This window comes from Eumetopias jubatus, unplaced genomic scaffold (assembly GCF_037043125.1).
Source record: "Eumetopias jubatus isolate StellerSeaLion01/CBP00866 unplaced genomic scaffold, mEumJub1_p1.0 scaffold_15, whole genome shotgun sequence".
NCBI classification, from domain to species: Eukaryota; Metazoa; Chordata; class Mammalia; order Carnivora; family Otariidae; genus Eumetopias; species Eumetopias jubatus.
The window spans coordinates 80,969,566-80,992,479 of record NW_028274821.1 but is presented as its reverse complement, the minus strand read 5'-3'; the positions used below and the strand labels follow the sequence as shown (position 1 = coordinate 80,992,479).

The window sequence follows — 22,914 nt, the reverse complement described above, 5'->3', positions numbered from 1 at the left end:
GAAAGGCAGTCGTGTCACACCCCCAGGTAGGCACTTTCTTATTTATTCCTCAAAATCACCCGGAAAGGGGGTGTTCTTAAATGTGTTTCTGTGGATGAGGAATTGAGGCTCAAAGAGCCTGTGCCGTGACTGAGCAGACGGCCCAAGGGTGCCGACGGTGCTGCCCCGAGCTGTGGGCAGTGTGCAGGCCTGCGGTGTCCCACCCTAGTCCTTGTGCTGTCCTCGTTTCAGGGAAGGGGCAACGTGTTGAACTGAAGGGTCGGCATCTTTGCCAAGCCACGTGGGGGCCAGGTGACTGTGGCCACGGTTAGTAGGAGCCACGTTTTCCTTAATTTATGTTTTGCTCCGTGCCAACGAGCACTGGCGCGCTGACACAGGAAGAGACAGATCTGGTGTCAGGAGGTGGGATTGTACAACAGAGCATGGGCTTTGAGGGCCGACTGTGTTTGAGTCCAAACCCTTCCCCATTTAACTTTGCGATCTCTGAGTCGGGTTCCTCTGTAAACGAGGAGGTGCATACATTTGTCCAGAGATTGCGAGGAGCAGGTAACTTGTACAGAAAAAAAAAAAAAAAAACCACCTAATGCAGTGACTGACAGGTCATAGACCCTCCGTAAATGGTTGTTAGGATTATGATTACTCCCTGACCTTTCAGTCGAGAGGAGAGAGTCCTGTTTTTGTGTTCCTGTGTTACAGTTTCTTTTTTGTTCTTCATGAGAATTTGTGGTAGGTCCCCCGGCCCTTGGAGCACTTGTTTCTATAATTCAGAATAATATTTTTGAAGGGCGTATGGAAACCAATTGTCCTCCTGAGTTCTTGCCAGTCTGTACTGTAATTGGGGGCTTTATAAGGTGAAAAATATTGCAGAAGAACCTTTGTTCCAGCATTTGTTGGCTGTTTTGAAATCGAAGGAGTGACCTTGCAGACTTCCCATTTTTCTAGAAGTATGTATACTTGTACAGCAGCAGGCTTTTCAAAATTGTGCTCTGTCATTTTTCCAATTAGTGTTAAGGTCACAAAAATTCAATTCTAAAATGGTACAAGCATTTTCTCTCCCCCCCCCCCCCCCCCGCCTTTTATCAGATACGAATCATTAGTTCAGTCCCAGGCCAGGGAGCTCTCCCTTCAAAGACAGCAGATTAAGGATAGCCACGGCATCTGCGTCGTTTACCGGCAACATATGAACGCCATGATTAAGGCATTCGAGCAGTTGCTGCAGGCCAGCGACATGGATCACTACGTGGCCAAGGGTTTCCAGGAGCAGCTGAATCAATGTGCCGGGCTGCTCGAGAAATTGGAGAAGCTGTTTCTCAACGGTAAGTAGGGCAAGGGATCGTGAGTCTTAAGACACATCGTTTATTGGTCCAAGACTTCTTTTGGAGGGGCCCGGGAGGAACCGACTCCTCAGCGGTACCTAGCCCTGCTGTCATGAGGTGACAGCAGAGCCACACTGACTGTTCTTCCTTCCAGTGACGGCTTCCAGGTGCTTGGGAGGCCTGCACTGTTCCAAACCCGGGGTCCGGCTGGTGGGGCACGGGAGTGAAGCCGGCTGGGAGGCACCGCCCCAGCACCTGCCCCATGCCCCATGGCTGCTCTAAATTTTCCAGAGAAGATGGAAATCGGGTTTTTTGGGGTGGGGGGTAAGAACTCATGAGTTTTAAATGTTGGCAACACTCAACAAAAGGAGCAAACAAAAAACCCCAGATGTTTATGGGTAAAAAAATATATTCAAGGGTCGGAGGTGGTTAGAGGAAGGATGAAAGAGAACCTTTGCTAAACAGTTGCTGTGTGCTAGGTACTTTAATAGATGTTATTGCATTTAAATAAAAAATCATTTGCAGTGTTTTTGAGACTAGGACGAAGAGTTCTTTTATACTGTTTGCCCAGCTTCATCAGTTTTGCCATATTTGCTTTGTCATTTTCTCTTTCTCTCTCTCTGTGTATTCAGATCTTCCTCGATTTATGATGGGGTTATATCCCAATAGACCCATCATAAAGTTGAAAATACCATAAGTCAAAAATGCATTTAACACACCTAACCTACCCAGCATCATAGCTTAGCCCAGCCTACCATAAATGTGCTCAGAACGCTCACAGTAGCCTACAGTTGGGCGATATCCTCTAACACAAAGCCCATTTTATATAATAAAGGATTGAATATCTCATGTCCTCCATTGAAGGCTGTATACCGAAAGTGAGAAGCGGAATGGCCGTGTGGGCCCAGGATGGTCCTATCAGTTATTTACCCTCTTGATGGGGTGGCTGACTGGGAGCCGTGGCTTGTTGCTGCTGCCACAGTCGTGAGGGACAGTCGTATCGCCTATCTCTAGCCTGGGAAGAGATCAAAATTCAAAATTTGAAGTGCAGTCTCTACTGGATGCCTGTTGCTTTTTCACACCATCCCAAAGTAGAAAATTGTAAATCACACCATTGTTAAGTCAGGGACCATCTGTATATACACACATTATTATTATTTTCATTTTTTAAAAAAGATTTTATTTATTTTTTGACAGAAAGACAGCAAGAGAGGGAACACCAGCAGGGGGAGTGGGGGAGGGAGAAGCAGGCTTCCCGCGGAGCAGGGAGCCCGATGCGGGGCTCGATCCCAGGACCCTGGGGTCATGACCTGAGCCGAAGGCAGATGCCTAACGACTGAGCCCCCCCGGGCGCCCCTATTATTATTATTTTTTAAAGATTTTATTTTTGAGTAATCTCTACACCCAACATGGGGCTCGAACATACGACCCTAAGACCAAGAGTCACACACTGCACCAACTGAGCCAGATGCCCCCCCAGCACCCAACATTATTATTATTATTATTATTATTATTATTACGCAGGAGCCTGACATTATCATCATCATCATCATCCCTCCAGGGGTGGACTGGCGATATCATGTCCCTTTCCCACCTCCCCCTAGAAGTGCCAAAGTGTGTGGCCCCTCACACTGAGGACATTCTTTTATATAGCTGCAGTGCCATTATTAAATCCATGACCTAGTATCGTTATCTCATACACAGTCTGTATTAAAATTTCACTAATTGATTCAATAATGTCTTTTATGAGTGTTATTCCTGACTCCGATCCAGGACCCACTCCCCACATTACATTTAGTTGTCCTCTGTCTTTGGTTGTCTTTAACCTTTTCCTTCACCCTTTGTCTTTCATGACGTGGACCAGTTTGAAGAGTTCAGGCCAATGCCTCAATTTGGGATTATCTGTTGTTTCTTGAGCATTGGATTAGACAAATTCGATGAGATTAGTTATGTGGTTTTGGCAAGAATGCTGCATAAGTAATTGTGTTCTTGTGGTATCGTGCTTACGAGGCACGTACCATCGGTTTGTCCCATTGTTGGTGAAAATAATTTTGATCACTTGGGTGAGGTGATGTGTGTGCAGTTTGTGTGCTATACATGACAGTGTTTCCCTATGTCATATTTAAGTACTCACTGCAGGGTACTTTGTAATCCTGTAAATATTGGGCTCCTCTTCAGACGTTTACCTGAGTTTTCCTGGATGTTCCTCGCCTCAGCTGTCACTGTGATGGTGGCAACATGGTGATTTTTTTTTTCCTCATACCATCATTCCTTCTTCATTTTTTAATATATGGCATCTGCTAGAAGGATGAACTCTCCCTTTATCTTCCCTTTTTGTTTATATGTTTGTTGCTTATTTATTTATTTATTAACATTGTGGACTTGTAGCTTCTTACTTCATTCAGTGGACTAGTATTCATTCTGTCATTCTACTAATGCTCGAATTGTTTGAGATTTGGCAAGTCACAATTCCTTTTGACAGGTCTCCAGCTTTTTTGGGAGCACTTCTGTACTTTCTGGCATAAAAAAAGATGTTCCAGCCTCACTGATACTGTCCCTGCCCCTGAATCAGCCATTTCTCTAAGGAGCCCTGGTTCATCTTAAAGGGGGGTGCTATTTAAAAACCAGGATTTGGTGCTGGGTGTTTTAATTGCTCCTGGGGTGTCATTGTGTCTAGGCCCTTTAGCAGACAGAACCAGGATATACCTCACGTGCATACATACATATGTGTAATTTATTTAAAAAAAATTGTTACCTCACAGTAGTGAGTCCAGCCCGTTATAGCCCTTCTTGCTGTTCCTGCTTCCACGGTGTTTCCCATCTCCAGCCGTAAGGCCCTGGCTCTCACATCTGTCCGTGTGTCTGCTCCCGTGCTTACTTCTCTGTAATACACACAAACAGGTCCAGAACCACCCCCTCCGTACCACTGGAGAGACAGACCTACTAAAAGATCATGACTTGTTCGTAGCTCTTTTTTTTTTTTTTTTTAAGATTTTATTTACTTATTTGACAGAGCAAGCGAGCGAGCACAAGCAGGGGGAGCGGCAGGCAGAGGGAGAGGGAGAAGCATGCTCCCCACTGAGCAGGGAGCCCGATGTGGGGCTCGATCCCAGGACCCCGGGAGGGATCATGACCTGAGCCGAAATCAAGAGTTGGATGCCTAACCGACTGAGCCACCCAGGCGCCCCATGGTTCTTTTAGTTTTTAGGCTAAGGGTATATGGTCAGGTATTAAATTGAAAAGTTCTTTGGTTTCATTCTTTCTACAGTGTTGATATGTTATTCATTTGAAATATAATTAGATTTACTTATTTCTCTTTGTGCTCAGTGTTAGGCTTCCCTTCCCATTTTTACTGATTTAATTTTATTTTTTGAATATGAAAAATATGAAGGTGGTTCCAAAGTTAAAACTTTATCCATTTAAATGGCCTCTATAAAGTCATTATTTTTGCCCCTCTCCTTTATATCCATTAGGATGACTTTCCAGCCCCCCTTTCTCAAACGTCCTAGAACTGGGCTTTCCGACGTCCCGGCCTCTCCGCAGAAACGGCATGTGCCCGAGGCCCTGACACCTGCCACTTCACTGAACCCGGCCACCAGTTTTGGGCTGCACCTCCCTCACCTTGACAGCAGAATTGGGTGTGGTCAGCCCCTCTCTCCTGGGAAGATCCTTTCCTCCCTTAGAAGGAGGCTTCTAGTAAGACACCACCCATTCTCCTGCCACCCACTGGCCACCCCTTTGAAGCTCTGCCTTCAACCGACGCGTGTTGTACCTCTGACCAACTTGCACCGCCTCATTGCTGCCACGGTTCCGGTTTGCCACGGTCTCCTCTCGTGGGTTTTTGCAGTCCTTGCCTCCCCTGAGGGTCCACGTTTTCCCCCGTGTCCCTCACAGTAGTCAGCATGATCTTTTCAAAACGTTAGTCAGGTCATGTTCCTTCCACTCAAGATGAAAGGCTTTCCTTGGTGAGCTGTAAGAATTAAATAACGAGCACGAAGCCTTGACTCAGTGCTGAGTGCATCGCTCACAGGTACTCTGTGCTTGCTAATATCTCTGCCTGTTGTGAGGCGGGGGCTTATCCTCAGAACAACCTGTTTTACTTGGGGAACTTCGCCTTACGGAGGAGAGTCAGTTGCCCAAAGTTATGACTGGGCGAAACCAAGGTTTGGCCTTAGTTCTTTTGTCTTCATACATTACAAAACAGATGGCTCATGAGGGTCCACTTATGTTCAACTTAATTCCAAGATAGAACACGGGATAGTTTGGGCTTCTGGGCCCAGAGAATGTTTCCCAAGTTTTCTACAGAACCCAGCAGCTCAGGCCTGTTGTAGAGCGGTTGTCCTAGTACCAGCCCCCCAGGACCTTGAGGCCCAGGGACACAGGGGCAGTTGACTTTTCCCAGCTTTGTGAAATCCACTTTCTCCTGACTAAGGTTTGTAAATAAGCTAGTTTTCATTTTAATATTGGAGAAATAACTGCGTCCTCAAGATAGAGCTGTATCTTCCCGGCCTGAGGCATTTTCTTTCTGTCTCTCTCTTCTTCCTACAGGCCCTCAACCAGGGCCCGAGGAAGTGGGAGACTGAGAGAGAGAGAGTTCCTCTGGCACCAGCTGCCCTCCCTCACTCATCCAACCGCCCCCCTTGATTTATTTTTTAGTATTTACCTTGACAAGCCCAAGGAGATCTCGCTTCTTGTTTCCTGCGGGTTCTGGAAGCAGAAGCATTTCAGGCTTCGCAGACAACACAAACATAGAACTTTATTTTATTGTACAAAAGACATAAAAGTCTCAGGTACCTCACGACACCTCCCATTCTTAGAGAATGAAATGTAACAGAGGTGAGTCTTGGATGCTATCTAAGGGGGTCTGGCTTCTGAATTACGAAAGGAGCCTGTTGTAAAATAGTTTTATATTTGATGCGGTTGCATAGCATGAGTTCTTAAAAATTTTAAATATAGTCTTTTTTTTTCTTAATACAAAGCAGTACATGTTTATTGTGGAATAACAGATAAGCAAATACTCCTATAGTTGCATTATTTATACAGCAGAAATGAACACCCTGGAGTTTATACTTCCAGGTCTTTTTTATATGTATGTGTATTTTTTGTGGAACTAGAACTGTTTGCAGCCTTTCCCTTTGTTCAGTTTTAGATAATAAATGTTAAGCTGCATTGTAACTTTTAGTGGCCGCAGAGCATTCTTCTGTATGAATGTACCATAATTTACTTAATCATTCCCTATTAGGTGGACATTTAGGTTGTTTCCAGTTTGGGGCTACTAAAAGAACACCATGTTGGAATCTTTGTACATATCCTTGCTTTCCTTTAATAATATTTAGTTGGTAGAACCAAGAAGTAGGGTGATAGCGTGGTTTCTCACTGTTTGTCAGGACCACAGCTGGGGCAGGCTAGGGATTTCACTAGGATCCAGAAGCCTGCAGGATCTTCTGAGTGGATTTTTCCGGGGTGGGGGGTCTACCTTTCAGATTCTTGAAGTGGGTTGGGACCCAAAGTAGACCGAGAGCTGGTGTTGCGGTCCCACAGTGTCCTTGTTCATGGTTGCCTCCCAAGGCCAGTGGCATAAATCAGGAAGACAACGTGGTCCTCAGGTATTTCTGAGTCAGCACTGGGGAAAGTACGGAGAAGGTTGTGAGGTAGTCCCTCTCCTCCGTGAGCTCGCCACACGTGTCAGGGTTTAGCCACAAGGGTAGAAGACAGCTGCGGAGGTGCTTTCTCTTGACTCTCCTCTGCCTGCAGGTATGAACCTGCACCATTCATTTCTTCCAAGGCCTTCTATGGTCTGCCTTGTCCAGCTCACCACCATCTCAGCAAGAATGACGGTGGTGATGATGATGATGATGACGATGGAGAAACAGTGAGGAAGGCTGGACTTTCCTCGTTTGCACGTTCTGTGCTAGGCCTATTCTCAGCCTATGAGAAACTGCTATTTATCACTTTCATTGAATAAACGAGGAACAGAGAAGTGAATTTACTTGCTCGGGATCACCCAAGCAAGGAGTGGCAGAGTCTGGATTTGAGCCCAGGCAGTTTGCTTCCACAGCCTAACCTCCTGACTGCCATGATGCCGTGCTTCTCACGCTCCTGTCCAGTTGGGCGTCCCAGTCAATACTTCTGTGCTGCAGGCCTTGCTTGCATTTCCCCACTTCCGGGACTTTGCTCAAACCAGTCCCTTTTCTAGAAGGCTGGGCTTTCTCTTCCCTTCTAGAAATTCTGCTCATCCTCTAGGAAGCTTTCTTTGTTCACCCCAAGTGGAAGCAAAACTATTTTTTTATTCTGGGTTGGTTGTACCTTGCCTGTGACAGTTGCGTCTGGCCTTGTGATGGACGCTCTCTGCCCGGTGGAAAGAACGAACCTTTGGAGCAAGACAGACTTGAGTTCAAATCACATCTTTATGCTTCTCTTACCCCCTTAACAGTCAGATTTCCTCTGTGAGGGAATAGTACCTATCTTGCAGTTATTTGTGAGGATTAAATGAGATTATTTGAAGTGTCTGGTGTCCCGCCTAACCAATCTTGGGAGCGCAGGAGGTGACAGCAATGATTTCTTGTGGGCATATTTTATTTCTTCAGAGTATAGACTCCTGGAAGATGGGGGCCTTGTTTTGTTCTGGCTCCCAAATTAAGCTGGGGCCGTCCTTGTAGTGTCTGGTCAGGATTTGAATGACAGTACTGATAGTTTTGTGCGGTTTGGATCTTACTCTTGGGTGCCCTTTGATTCGGTGTCCTCTGACTCTGTCTGACCCTCATAGTGGGGGCTGGGAGGGAGGCGCCCCTGAGTTCTGAAGGGAAGGCTTCCAGGAGGAAAGGGTATTGGAGCTCAACCTTCCATATTGGAAGTTGTTGGGGAAGGGTATTTCAGGAGTGGTAATGGGGCATGCGGGGTATAATTAGCATGGTAGGCAGGCGATCAGAGAAAATGGAAGATCTTCCCTAAGTATCCCTGGAATCTGCCCTCTACATACATGGCCCTTAGCTTCTTCTTATCTTTATACAGCAGTTCTTCACTGCCTCAAAGTGTGTCCCTGGTTACCTCCTCTAAATTGTCCCCGATGGTCCAGGCTGGCTCATGTTCGTTTCCTCTGCAGGCCCTCCCACGGTATCCCGGGCCACTCCTTGTCACAGCCCTGTAGTGTAATCATCTTTTGGGTCCCTCGTCCCCCTGCAGCTGTGAACTCACTGAGGGTAGGATGGCTCCTCGTTCGTCTGTGTACCCTCAGTGTCGGGCACAGGCGCCTGGGAGGAACTCTGTAAATAGGTTCTACAAATTACTAGTGGATGCAAAGGAAGGAACATTTGGGTCATGTAGGAGATGCCAGGCTGTGATATTTGAACTGGATTCTATACGGCTGGTGGATTTGGAATGATGGGGTACTGTTTCACAAGAGGCTTTTTCAAACAGAGGCAGTGTCCAGGATGGATCAGTGCAGGGAGGAGGGCGGGCCGGCCAGTTATAAGACTGTCCTGCATGATAGTTCTCTTGCTTGTTCCAGTATGGATTGGGTAATTAGATGTCTTTTTGTTTGAAAAGATGAAGGCCCCCCCCCCCCCCCCCGCCCACTGCCACCTACTACACAGCGTTTTGGTGTAGCGGTAAGATTTGCCTGAAAGATGGGAGCAGTGCCTTCATGACATGCTTCCTAAGCTTTAGGAATAGCCTGACAGATGGTACCGTGTCACTTGTGCGAAGGCAGTTTCCACCACGGAATTCAATGCATCGCTTGTCATGATGGCCCTATGAGTCCCACACTAACAATTTGTCATTTGGCTTTAAAGAATTCTGTCGTGGCCGGGGATTGGGCAGAATATAATTGTTGTGGAGGCATTACAGACTCCTCACAGGATGTCCTATTTGAAGACTGGGAAACCCGGGCTTTGGATGGCCTCAGGGCATTTCCTTCTCTGGGCATGGATTTTGTTAGGAATTGAAGAGAGGTTTTTGTGATAGTTATAAGACGAATTTATGGTCAGGAGTCCCAGGGTACTTAAAGCGTGCCCCAGACCAGTGGTCCCCTACCCAGTGAAGTTGCTGAGGTGTGCATCTGTGTTCCTGAAGCAGGCTGGTATGGTGAGGCAGGAGATGATGCTACTGTGTGCTTGGCTAGAACGTGTAGACTCCTAAGCCTGTGGGAGGGCTGGGCTGGGCAGATGGCCCATCCTCAGGGTCTGCGTATCAGCTGAATGTCAGGGAGCAGCCCTGTGCAGGTGCAAGATGGAAAGTGCTGGGCTGTTCTTCGAACAACAGTTGTCTCTGCCCATTCACGGTGGTCTTGCGGCCTGGGACTTCCAGTCAGCGTCTTGGAAATTGACCCAGGCAGATGGCAATTTCCCCTCTTGACGAGGAGTGCAGAGGACAGAGAGGTGGAGCCTGTCCACTGTGGTAGAGGCCTGTCACCCTCTCCCTACCTTCTGGGGAACCAAAACGTCACTGCATTTTTGGTCAGGATGTAACCAAGAGGATCAAGACCTAGATTTGTGGTCGAGCTAGCTCTGGAGTGTCTCCAAATCCCTTGCTTCGCTGGAGCATATAGTGAAATAGGTGATGGGATGTCGGAGGAGGAGAGGGGACACGTCAGACGTCTTGGATTTCCACTTCACCGCAAGATGGAGATCCTGACACCGTGCCAGTGTGATCGATGTGAGGCCAGAGGACATCGTTGGTGTCAGGGTGTCGTCCTTTGGGGCCTGGCACCTGATATCGGGGGACCCGTGTGACTCCTTCCCGGTGCCTGCCAGCGCCCTGCAGCGGCAGGTGACGTTCAAGGCCTGGGAGTGTCACACTGGCTCTCCATGCCCACGGTTGTCCTGCTGGGGTGTTGGGGGAGCCCTGATAGCAACACCCGCTGGCCCCGGGGAGCAGGCCGGTGGGGGCCCCGAGGCACAAGGCAAACGCGTGAGTCTCCGGTGCTCTTTTCCTCTGTGCTGTGGTGTTCGAGAATGTTCCCTTTTAGGAGTAGTTTTGAAAAGGGAATGTGTGGGTGCAGTTTAATTATAGTCTCATTTTTCAAGTGCAGCTCTAGAAGGTTTTGTTTTTTTCTTTAGCCACGCGTTAGCTTCTTCAAAGAGCTCATCCCAGTCTGCAGTTTCCAGAGTTCTGAAGTATTTTTAACATGAAGTTGTTAGTCTCTGTGAAGACTGGGCTCCTGTGTCGCCTTTCAAACAGCAGAGGCCGCCAGGCAGGGGAGAGCGGCGCCCCTTTTGCCCACTTACGTTCTGAGCTTTATTTTGTTTTCTTTTGCCATTTTTGTCGTCACTCCCCTGCCACAGGCCCTGGCTTATTCAGCTGCACTCATACACTCCTCTCCCTGCTAATCCCACTTCTGAGAGTCTTTCCTAAGGAGATCATTTAAATGCAGATAACGCTGTATGTACAAAGATGTTTATTTCATTTATTTATAAAAGTGAAAAATTGGAGATGACCTACATGTCAAATAGGGGACTGGCAGAAACTCTGGTACATGCATGCCTGCAGTGGAATATTAATGCAGTCATTAAAAATTAGGTTTCCAAGGCAAATTCAGTAAGAAAAACGCTTACAATAAAATATGGAGGGAGAAGATGAGGCCAGTACAGTGTCACCCATGCCAAAACGCATGGAAGAAAGAATGGAAGGAAATCCGTAACATGTCCGGAGTGGGGGCACCTGGAGGAGAGTGACGCTCTTTTTCTTGTTTCTGTTACCCGTTTCCTGTAATGAACATATATTCTGTTAGTGTCAGAGTTTTTAGAGAAGGGAAAAGAACCTGCACCCAGCAGCACCTTGGTGATTGGTTTTTAGATTCAGGGCTGTCACCTCCCTCCTAGAACTGTGCCAGAGCGGTGATGAAGGAGGAGCCTCTAGTCTGAGTGTGGTCTTGGTAATCCTATTTTAAATATCCAGGATTGTTACAAAGAGTATTTAAACAAATGGAACGGGGCCTCTGCAAGTGTATAAGCAAGAAATTATTAGGGAACACTTGTTTTATCATTTATTTATTTTTAATGTCTTCCTTCTTCTTGATGTTCTTTCTGCTTCCAGGAAAATCAGTTGAAGTGGACGTGAGCCCCCAGAACAAAGTGATGGAGAGGTGAGTGTGTGGCACTGGGGAAGAACACTGTACGGTCGGGTTGTCCGCTGGGTCCACTGGCTCCCTCCTGTTCACTTAGTTTCCCACTTCTTGTGGGTAAAACACAAACACCTATGAAACTGACAGTGGCCACGTACAACCAGGCGTTTACGCTGTGTGCCCTGCAGCCTTCTTCATTCAGTTGTTCTGGGCCATTCCTGGCATCTGTCTGTCGGGTGCTTTGACGAGGACGACACGTTCCTTCTCTTGGCTCCTGGGTACCCGCAGGATCGATTTCAGATGCCTTAGCCTGACCTTTGAGGCCCTTCTCAGTCTGACCCATCTTCCTTTCTCTCATGTTCCCAGGCTTCCATCATTGACTTTTTATTGTTCTGCGGCCTGTGCCTGGACACAGGCTGTACGCTCGACTCCTTCCTCTTGTAGTTTGGAAATCCTTCTTCAGAGTCCGTTTATGTGGCAGTGAACCTGGCTCTCCGCTCTCCCCATCTCTCTTCTGCATCCCAGGATCAGTTACTCTTCCCGTAGCACTTGGCACGTCGTCACATTACAGCACTTAGCACATGGCGTTGTAGTTCACCCTGCATTTATCTTTCAGCTCCCAGAATTGCTCGAAAGAGGAAAGGGGCTAGCATGAACGGGGTATTGGTGTGTGTCAGCTGCTGCCCTAGGCATTCACGTTCATTCTTTCTGACCCTACCAGGCAAGCACTATTGTTCCCATTTTAGGATGAGGAACCAGAGGGTCGGAGTTGCATGCTTGCCATTAAGAGGCAGAGCTGGGATTTGAACTTGAATCTGTCGGACTCCTGGGCTCTTATTATTGTTGCATATTGCCTTTTGAGGACAAAGACTGTGTCTTGAATATCTCTACACCTGCTCCAGCCCCAGCTATCTGGCATGTAGTTGGAATTTAAAAAATGTTCATGGAATAAATGTGTTGTATACTTTCTTAGTTTGCCTCGATGGCCCACAGGAAATGTCAGGGTCTCGCCCCCTTCTGTTTCCTTGTTAAAGGTTCTGACTGTTGTGAGTGCTATGGGTATGTCCCTCCTCTTTGGAGCAGTGACCCTTTGGGCTTCTGGGGGTAAAATAAAGAAACAGAGACCAGAATTTTAGACTTTCTTGGCATCACGAAGGCCACAGCATCATTAGAGTGAGCAGGTGGGGACGCATCACAGCTCGCCGGAGGATGTTTCCATCAGAACGTCTGTAACATTCAGAAGAAATGCTCCTTTCCCACTGCAGTGTTTTTGCAGGTCCCTCCCAGTTCAGCCCTCTGCTTCCATCCTTCCAATAACGGATCACATCCCAGTGGCAGGCTGTGGAGAGGGCAAGCAAGGCCTCCCAGAGTGGAGACAGTCTTAACGGAGACCTAAAGGATGAGGGGCCCGGGGCAGGGATTGTCGGAGAGTGTCTGCGCACGAGGCAAGGGAGACATGGCCTGTGCGAGCTGGTGCAGGGAACTCGAGGGTCTAGGCTGGAGAGGCACGCGGGGCCACCGTGGGGCTGGTCCTCAGCTTTTCTGCTACAGGAAGAGGGGAGTCTTTGAAGGAGGAGAAGCTGAGGCTGGACAAAATCAGATTTGCTGTTGTGAAAGACGACCGGGGTGGCTTGGAGGCAGGGAGGCCTCTTTCAGCCCTCCTCAGCCATGTGTCACCCTTCCCATCTCTGACAGGCTGGTTCTTTTCCTTCTGTTCTGCCTTTTTCCGCTGTAGGCTTAGCACTCACACGGGTCACTCCTAAGCTAATTAAATGGGTGCCCTTGGCCCATTCGGCACTTTGGCAAGGCAGCGGCAAGCCCGTGCATCCGTCACGCTGTCTGAGTGAAGTTGCATCTGGTGTTTACCTGTTAATGAATGCGTTGCAGCTTCAGAGTCCTTTGCTCTTGTCTGAGTTCATGAATAATGAGACAAGAAGTAATAGGAAAAAGTGGGAGAAAAAAAGAGCTTAAATTAAGGAGCTTATCTATAATGGAGATTCATGTGGGCTTCTCTCACTGAGTTCAGGGTGTTTTTCCTCATGGCTCAGGTGGCTCTTGGGAAATACAGGTTAATAACCAGATGATTGCCAGAATGGTGGCATTGGGACCTACTTGGGGGCCATGAGGGTTTCGAGATTTTTAAACCCATAAGGCCACTTCATGGGTTTGGGTTGGCCTCCTACATTCTCCTGGGGTCCCAGAGCCAGACAGACCTGGGTTCAAGCGTGAGCTCTGCCACATATAAGCTGTGAGACCGCGGGCAAGCTTGTGTTGTGCCTCAGGCTCCCCAAGTCTAAAGGAGGATAGTCATCTCTACCTCAGGGGGTCTCTGTGGGGACCCAGTAAGATGGTACATCTAACATGCCTGGTACAGAGGGGGCTCCGGCTAAGCAGCCGCTGTTGATGCATGCTCTCTCAGAGGGCCCTTCCCCATAAGTCAGACAGTGGCTCCCCCTTCGTCATTGGCTCCAGACTCAAGCCCACTGAGCACTTTTTGTTTTTAGAGTGTCCTTGCTAATAAAATGCTCTAGGGAAGCAAAAGGGCTCCAAAACAAAGTTGCAAATACGGGGAAATTACAAAGGGCCTAGTAATCTTAAGTGATCCCAAGTCCTGGTCCTGGCTTGGGATCTTAGTGTGGGAAACGGTTTCTCTTTCAATCCTGACGGTGAAGGATGGAGGCAGACAGTGTAACCTACCAACACATTCTCCCTGAATCTCCTGAGCCATCTGCATCTCACGTGTTGTCCGACTGCGAAATGTCCGAGAAGTCTTCCGTCCTCTCGAGAGACCAGAAGCAAGACAGCGAGACTGGGAAGACCTCGGTCTTGGCGAACCATTTCTCTCAAGGTAAGCTAAGCTTTGCTAAGCATTTGAGACACAGCCAAGGTTTCCTGGTCTAAACAGTAATTTGCCGTCTTGCCTGAGTAAGCAGAGCGTAGTGACATTTGAATATTCATCTGATGAAGGGAGATCCTGGTAGGGCTGGTCACTCAGACTATCATTTGTCACTGGGGAAGGCTGTGGTTGTTGAAAGTGTTGCTGATTGGGGAAGAGTCATTTTTATTTCTTAATGATGACTTATGGGGCACCTGGGTGGCTTAGTCGTTAAGCATCTGCCTTTGGCTCAGGTCATGATCCCAGGGTCCTGGGATTGAGCCCCACATCGGGCTCCCTGCTCGGCGGGAAGCCTGCTTCTCCCTCTCCCGCTCCCCCTGCTTGTGTTCCCTCTCTTGCTGTGTCTTTCTCTGCCAAATAAATAAAATCTTAAAAAAAAAATGATGACATATTATGTGACCTGCCACTTCCTTGCTCTCCTAACAGTGGCAGAAGCCAGGCTGGCAAGCACCGAGGTTATGTGTCCGTTCTAAGTCTGGTTAATTTCCTGTTGTTCCTTTCAGACCCTTCCTGAGGCTGTGTCACTTTGAAGACCCTTGCTTTGAATTGTACAGATGCCCCAGAATACCTGACTACCCTCCCTCCACCCGAACCCCCGTTGGGATATTTTGTAATTCTAGCAATCTGCAGTGTTTCCCTTTAGTGTGTGACGCTTCGTCCACTGGGTCAGCCCCTCATCCTGCCTCTGACCGTGGGCCATGGGCTCAGTTGGCAGAATCAGCCTCCCAAGCCTCCACCTGCCCCTGAGCTCTCCTTTATCTCTCGGTATTTGCAGTCTTGGTTACCTCCTGTTGGGGTATTAGGGATTAGGGATTAGAGTTTATAAATCAATGTATTTCAGAAGTTCAAGGGATAGTATAGACCAGGGATTGGCAAATTTTTCCTAGGAAAGGGCAGATAGTAAATATTTTGGGCTTTGTGGAGCATATGGTCTTTGTTGTAATTACTCAGTCCTGTTGTTGTAGCAGAAAGCAGCCAGAGACAAAATGTAGATGAACGAGTGTGGCTCTGTTCCAGTAAAAATTTATTTACCAAAACAGGTGGGTGGGTTTGACCCAGGAGCTGTGGCTTTCTGACCCCTGGTATAGATTTTGGACCTTGGCTAACATCCTCTGGTCTCTCCTTTCTTCTGGTGGTTGTTTGCAGGGCACCCAGAATGGACCCAGAGCACAAATCAGACCCTGGCACCTCCTTTCTAAAAGCTTTTTGTTGACACCTGATCACATAGAACTGTGGGTTTCAAAAATTCACAATCTTTTTTAGCAACAAACTACCCTCCCCCGCTTTGTTTCAGCTGAACTTTACATGGAGGCCTAATATGTAACAGAGGTACGGGTGAGACTTGGTCCTCCACGATGGCTCCTGAGGCTCCTCTGGGGTACTTATTATTTCTGGCTCTTTGATCTGCCTTCTCCTAATTTGGGTCAGACCCATGAGTTGCTTCCCTGTCTTTAGCTGCACTTCCTTCTGCACTATTTCAGCCTGGCAAGGAACTCAGTCCATTTCCAAGAACCCCTGAGACTGTTTTTGTGGGAGGAACACCCTTGATTGAGGGCTTGAGGAATTACAAGGGGGTGAGGGTTACAGTGCAGCAAGCCAGATCATTTAATGGGAATACTTGGGACCCTTGTTCTTTAAAACCCTTCTGCTATGGTATGGGCCCCTCGCTCCAGATTCCTCTTGCCAGCCCCTCTTTTTTCTACCTTCCCACGTCTGCCTCCCCAGCCGTGGTTTATTTCCAATATAGAACCTTTTAGGCATCTCCTTATGTCTTGTGATTCTGGGGACCCATGACCTTGGGCTTGTCATGCCCTCCTAGTGCATTAGCAGGCACTTTCCTGAAGGGGGACAATACCCTCCGGAGCCATCCCAATAAGCCCACTGTTAGCTTTTTTGGTTTGTTTCTCTTCAGGCTTTTGGTCTCTGCATCTGGTTTTTTTCCTTTTGTCATGTTTATATTCTAAGTAGAGAGATAATTTAGTATTTTTCCTTTTTGTGCTTGACATTCTATCATAAGCTTTCTGACATGTTGTTACATACCATCATTTTTAGTGGCTTTAGAATAGTCCGTTGAATGGCTGAACTGCAGTTTTCCTTATGTTCCTCTTTTGCTGAACATTTAAGTCATTTCTAAAATTTCACAATTGTGAACACTGCCGCAGGGATTATCTTTGAACATGAAGCTTTCCCCTTATTTCGGCGCATTTTCTTAACCTAGATTCTGTAGTGGAGCTACTAGGCCAAAGAGACACACACAGTTTTTGCTGGTTGCTTCTTGCAGGATTTATGGTTTTAAAGAGTTAGCATTTGTCAGAAGGATATTTATTAGAAGAGGGACAGATATTTTTCTCCCATTTTCTAAAGACGAGTCTAGTAGTGTTTCCTTCTCCTTGGTTGGGGCTGCATAATTAATAAGTGGCATCCAGTTCGACTGGGAATGTTTCCTTAAGCCCTATTGAAGAGTCCGGCTCCTGGCCAGACTCAGTAGGAGGTGATGTGTACCAATGACTGCTAAGTGTTATTACCCCAGGAGCTGGCAGCATGTGATATAACTTATTATAAACCAGCAAGGAGGACTGCAGTCAGAAGAGATAAGTTCCTGCCTCACTCCGTCCTGACTAGCGGCTGGAAGATTCTCAGGGCGGCAGGGCAGGGACAGCAGGTGTGGCCAGGAGTTTGCTCCAGACGGGGTCCTCTAGCGCCGGGCCGGCCGCCGGGGCCTCCCGCAACCCACCAAACGACTTGCCACACTTCTGGCATTAATAGGAGATAGCTGAAGGTCTGGGAATTAAGTCGTCTTATAAACATTCAGATTCATGGCAGAATTACTATTTAATTAGGAAAAGATCTGTAACGTGCTACTTTTAAATGAAAGTCATTTTGGAGGAATTAAAACTGGGTCATAACATTAGTATAATGTTTTAAAACAAACATTACTAAGACATACTGAGTGTACTGTAATTGATGAATTAAAGACATTAGTTTTGCCTTTGGATACTTGATGTGGTTATGCTTTAAACACTGATTCTAGAAACCTACCTCCAGATTACAACTGTGCTTCCTTCTTTCTTTGTTAAAGTGAGATGTGGCAGTGGCTGAAAAAATAGGACATGCTCATTGTAGAAAATTTGGGAAATTTAAATTTTTATATATTACTAAATGTTACATTGAAATAGAGTACGGAAGTTTTGAAAAACCTGAAATCTACCACCCAGAGGCAACTGCTGTTAATATCTAGGGGTAGATTTTCTTACTTTGTATTTATGTGTCTTTCTCGCCTGCAGGTTTTTAAATGGAGTTATAATTATCCTGAATAATCCATTTTGTGTCTGTATTTTTCTGTGATATTATGTGGTCTTTATAATACAATTTCAGTAGCTGTAGAATACTGCATCACAGTAATGTAATGTAATACAGTTTATTTAATAATTTGAGTTATGTTCAGTTTTTACCATTCTGTAATAGTGCTTCAGATGAACATTTTCATGCATTCTGGCCAATGGTTGGTTGTCAGCATCTCTGGTGATCTCTTTGAGTAGATTCCTAGAAGTAGAATTATTTGAGGAAAGACATTGGAAAAGAACCTTTCTAAGGCTGATGATAAAAATAGATCCCAAAAGTCATGCACATTTATATTCACATGAACAGGATGTGCTCTGGAGAGTACACCCTTCTTACCATTTTCACTAGCGCTGGGATTACTGTTTTGCTCTGTTTTTAAGTCTTAAATGAGTACATGATAAATGGATAAACATATTCCTTTCAAAGAAATATCTGGATTCATTATGAAAGTGGTTTAATCCACTCTCGGGCAATTCAAGCGGACTTGAAAGTGATCTGTTAGTTTCACCATAAGGACGATTTTAAGTTAATATTTGATATTTAGAAGAATAAGCGGCTGCATTAGAGTTAGCATTAAAATTGTATGGAATATAATTTTTCCATGTGATGTAGAACACCCTGCCCATGGAGGGCTGCAGAGAACCATTACAGAACTGTGTCAGTGGGCTGTGGGCCGTCGCTCAGCCTCACCAAGCCCAGGATGCGTTGCCAGTTACCGACCATCTGAACACATCCAGCACGACTTGGAATTTTAAGATCCTTGCATAATCTGTAAATTATTCAATTTGGTGGGGGCTTCAGACTTTAAATTAAAAATAACTCTCCCTCCTGTAGACTTAGTAATGGAACATATACAAGAGATCCGAAGTTTGAGGAGACGTTTAGAAGAATCTATTAAGACAAATGAGAGCCTTCGGGGACAGCTGGAACGGCAAGGGTCTGAACTCGATCCAGGTAAGGGAGAGTCGCCCCAGAGGCCACTTGGATGCCTGCGAGGGCTTCATCTGGGGCTCATTTGCCTGGATCAGCATGCCCTGGGTCGGGGTGAGCTTCACACTCACTGGTGGCCAGAGAGGTTTCAGCCCGGATCCTGACCTTGCCGCTCACCTCCACAGTGACCTCCCTTAACACTGCTGACGGTCAGTTACAGTAACTTATTTATAAAGTGGGGATAATCGTCCCCGTTTTATCCTGTGGTGATGAGCGTTAAGTGAGCTTACTGGAGCAGAGTGGCCCCCACAGTCCCTGGCACTGAAGGAGTCTGCTGGCCTCTGCACCCTGGATTGTGGCTGGCTCCTCCTCTGACTTTGGTCACTGGGAAGAAATAGAGAGGTATTTTAAAATAAAACAGAGTGGTATTTCATCTTTTTGTCAGTAATGGATCTTAAACGTATTAGCATGTGAGCAGTTTGGTGAGTCTCAGAGGCCGGCGACAAGGTTGCCAGTTCCCCTGCATGAAAACAGTTAGGTCTGAATGGAATATGTATTTTTCTCATAGGGAAGACATTCACATGGTGCAAAGCTTACTATCTCCGTTCTGTACCCATTCATCTTGCTCTCCCTTCTCTCCTCCCACCTTTGTTAGTTGTTTTCCACACCCTACAGTGCTTTTTCAATGCAGATACAAATATATGTGCTTATTCTCTCCCTCACCCAAAAGCTAGAATACTTTATATCTGCCGTTCTGTCCGTTTTTTCGTTGAACAATATATTTTGGACATCTTTCCTTATTGCTCCAAAGAGATTGTTTTCATTCCACAACGAATGTGTCTTTTTTTTTTAAAAAAGATTTTATTTATTTATTTGAGAGAGAGAGAGAGAGAGCGCATGAGAGAGGGGAGGGTCAGAGGGAGAAGCAGACTCCCTGCTGAGCAGGGAGCCCGATGTGGGACTCGATCCCGGGACTCCAGGATCATGACCTTAACCTGAGCTGAAGGCAGTCGCTTAACCACCTGAGCCACCCAGGCGCCCCTCAAAGAATGTGTCTTGAGAGCAGCTTTGTGCCCCAGGGGAAGCCCGAGTTTGTTAGGGCGTTGCACTGAGCTGGGTGTGGACCCCTGCTCTTCTGTTTATTAGCTTTGGGACTTTTGGACAAGTCACCCCGCCTCTCCCAGACTTCATTATTTTATAAAACAGAGCCAATAGTGAGATTCAGTGAGGCAATTCTCTGAATAGGGCCTTGCTCCATGCCTCACTCAGTAAGTGGTTGTTTTCTTTGTCATTATCATGTTATTTTACTCTTTTATTTTTTATAACTATTAGTTTAATGTTGCAAAGCTCTGCAACAAGTGGGGACGCAAACCTTTTTTAGAGACAAAATAACTGAGTTCTAGAAAGATATACTCAGTGGCGGCAGCACTTGAGTCCTTGCACCCCTGGTCCAGTTCTCATTCCTATCTAGTCCAGCATAACCCTCTGCCTAGAAAGATCTTTCCAAAGCGCTGTATGTGCTGATGTGCTGCAGTCGGTGAGGTAAACAAGAGTGGATGCACGCCTCCCTCCCTCTCTCTCTCTCTCTCTCTCTCTCTCTCTCTCTCTCTCTCTCTCCCCCTCTCCCCCTCCCTCTCCCCCCACCCCCTTTCCCCATCCTGCTTCCTCCCTCTCTCTCACCCCCAGGGAAATTGATTAACCTGAGTTATTAGTCATATCAAACCCAGGGAAGAAATACATGCCTGGGCCCTTCGCGTTCACTCGTGGTAATGCCTGAATTAGATTCATTTGTTTTACATTTTTCCTGGCAAATCCAATTATAGAATTATTTGGGGGCTCCAGTGGCCCACCAGCTACAATGGAGCTGGTAATTGCTCTGGAGAGTAATTCACTCCCATGGGAAGGTTTACAAAAAGGCATTCATAAAGTATTTACACTGGTGGAAAGACATGCTGTTCTCACCATGTTGTCACAATCTCTAGAAAGACAAAGGAATAAAAGTGGCCCCGCCTCCCCCCTGCTGTGAGGTGTTCATCTTGGGAGCAGGTCTGAAAAAGGCATGGCTCCTTGTGATGTGGAGGCAGGATATTGTTAAAAACTGTCACCTTGTGTGTTAACTTGTCATCAGGTAGAGGAGCGGGTTGTGTCGGCCTTCAGACGAGATCCCGCCAGCTGAGGCTCTATCATGCTCTGTCCTCGGGGCTGACTCTGCCTCTGAGAAGTGGCCATCCCAGCTGTGGTCAGAGCCGACTTCTGTAGCATTGTTCCTGTTCACCCAGATGGCGCTTTGGTCCTGTTTTTGGCTCTAGCCCACCACCAGTTATGATATTAATACAAATGATAATAGCAGTAATAATAACAACATGGATCATTTTTATTGGGCTAGTGGAGACTTAGGGAAGTGACGCGGCGAGCCTGAGGTCATACAGCTATTAAGAAGCCGGAGCCATGATTCAGACCCAGGTGTCTTTGAGACGACACCAGAGTTCATAGGGGAGACTAGAGGAGATTGGCGGGGAGAAACACATGTCAGTGAAAAATTACACGGCGCTGTGATTTGTGAATCATTAACATGAGGAAAGGTGGTGCTGTAGAGCGGAGAGAGTGTGCAGCGTTGGCTTCTGGGAGGCCTGATGTCCCACCGTCCTTACGGGGAGTTTGATTATTACCGGTAATCAATTGCGTACCAGGATGCTTTCAGCTGCAGAGAACAGAATACGAGTAAAAACTGGTGTAAACAATGGGGATTTATGTTTTCTTACATAACAAGATATCCAGACGCAGGCGGTTCCAAGGCAGGTTTACTGGCTCGGTGATAGGGTAGCAGGGCTTGGGGTCAGTCTCCATGATGACCGTGGTAATTGTAAGCATCACATCCTCTCAAGACAGTGTCCACAGCATGGGAACGAAGATGATGGGGCTCCTCCGTGTCCTTCTCCTTTCATCCGGGTGAGAAATCTTTCCCAGAAGCCTCCAGCAGGCTTCCCATCAGGTCTCATTGACTGGAAGGGGCAGCTGGCCATGTTCTAGCTATACAAGAGTCTGGGAAAGCAGTGTCTGGCTCTTCGGTGTAGTAAGGAAGGCAGGGAGGGAAGCATCTGCCTGCCCCATGTAGAAAGCCCCAGGCTTTCCCGAGGGTAGCATGTTCCTGTGCTTTGGACGTCATCTATGGTGCAGGCATAGAAAGCTGAGGTGGAGTGTCCGGGCAGCTGTCTGGCCAGAGGAAGGGGTAGGATTTTAGGAGATAGACCACAGCCTGGGCTAAACTGATCAGAGTTTGTAAATAATCTCAAACCCAGTCTGTCTGGCTTCAGCCCCTGATCTTTTTAGTAAACACTTAGACTAGACAGTGAACTTGAGCTAAGAGTTGAAAGACGAGTTTGGTTTTGACAGGTGAAGGAGCTGGGCATTCTAGGCACAGGGAATAAAGACCTTACTGTACAAAGTCAGGGAGATGTGTGACCGCACAACATGTGGGGCACAGGCATAGCCCTGTCTGGCTGCATTCGAGGACACTAGAGTAGAGGGTGGAGAGGGAGGGGGGTGTGCATGAGATTGGAGTGAAGTCATGGAGACCTGAAGTTCGGGCCTTGTGTTTGGTTTGTTCGATTGTCTGTCTGTACGGTGAAGGGCTGGCCGTCTAGTGTTTCTGAGCAGAGAATATCATGAGCGGACTGTGTGTAGCCCCAGGGGTCGAGTAGCAGGGAGGCAAGATCAGGGTGCACTGATGAGGTCTGAACTACAGGGACAGAAAAAGAGTGAGTCAGTGTCTGAGGCATTTGGGAGGAAGAACCAGCAGTCACGATTGCCTGGTTGGGCAGTGTTGAGGATGGCTCCAGGTTTCAGCTCGGAGTAGGCGTGGTAGAGATACCATCTGCAGGGGAGCGCAGAAATGAACCTGTTCACCTCTGTTCACCCTCAGGAGGAAAGAATGGGCGGGGAGGGGCTCTTGCCACCTCTTTCATGCTCACTCATTTCCCTTTGGGCTCTGGTGATACCTCATCTCGTTCACAGGAGCGATTTCCATTGAATGTTGTGTCTCCTCGTTGTTTAAAACTGTTTTCTAGAAAGTTCCATCCCTACTGATCTGGTGACCATAAATCACTATTTATGTGTGTTTTTATAGGTTCTACAAATGCTTTTCCTTATGGATCAGAGCTGCATAATTCTCTGACATCAGAGATCTGTTTCCTGAGGAAGCAGAACCAGGCTCTCAATACGATGCTGGCCAAGGGATCCAGAGGTAGGAACTAAAGGAGCCACCTGCAGGCTGGACCCCCACAGCCCTCTGTGGCATGGAAAGAACGCATTGGTTCAACCCAGGTTCAAATTCTGTGGCTCTGTGACTCTGGGCGGGTCACTTAACCTCT

At 47.1% G+C, this 22,914-nt stretch overlaps 1 protein-coding gene across 5 annotated transcripts in view; it reads left to right on the top strand.

The window, feature by feature from the left end:
- The window catches only part of CDK5RAP2 (CDK5 regulatory subunit associated protein 2), a 176,351-nt gene that overhangs the window by 130,683 nt on the left and 22,754 nt on the right, over positions 1–22,914 (top strand). For 3 of the 5 annotated variants that reach the window (XM_028107743.2, XM_028107740.2, XM_028107739.2), the window contains 5 exons: positions 1,084–1,316; positions 11,349–11,397; positions 14,049–14,224; positions 18,449–18,568; positions 22,671–22,787. In XM_028107743.2, the coding sequence (XP_027963544.2) occupies positions 1,084–1,316; positions 11,349–11,397; positions 14,049–14,224; positions 18,449–18,568; positions 22,671–22,787 (695 nt within the window). The remainder of the gene's footprint in view (positions 1–1,083; positions 1,317–11,348; positions 11,398–14,048; positions 14,225–18,448; positions 18,569–22,670; positions 22,788–22,914) is intronic. The other 2 variants (XM_028107742.2, XM_028107741.2) reach the window with 2 other exon arrangements.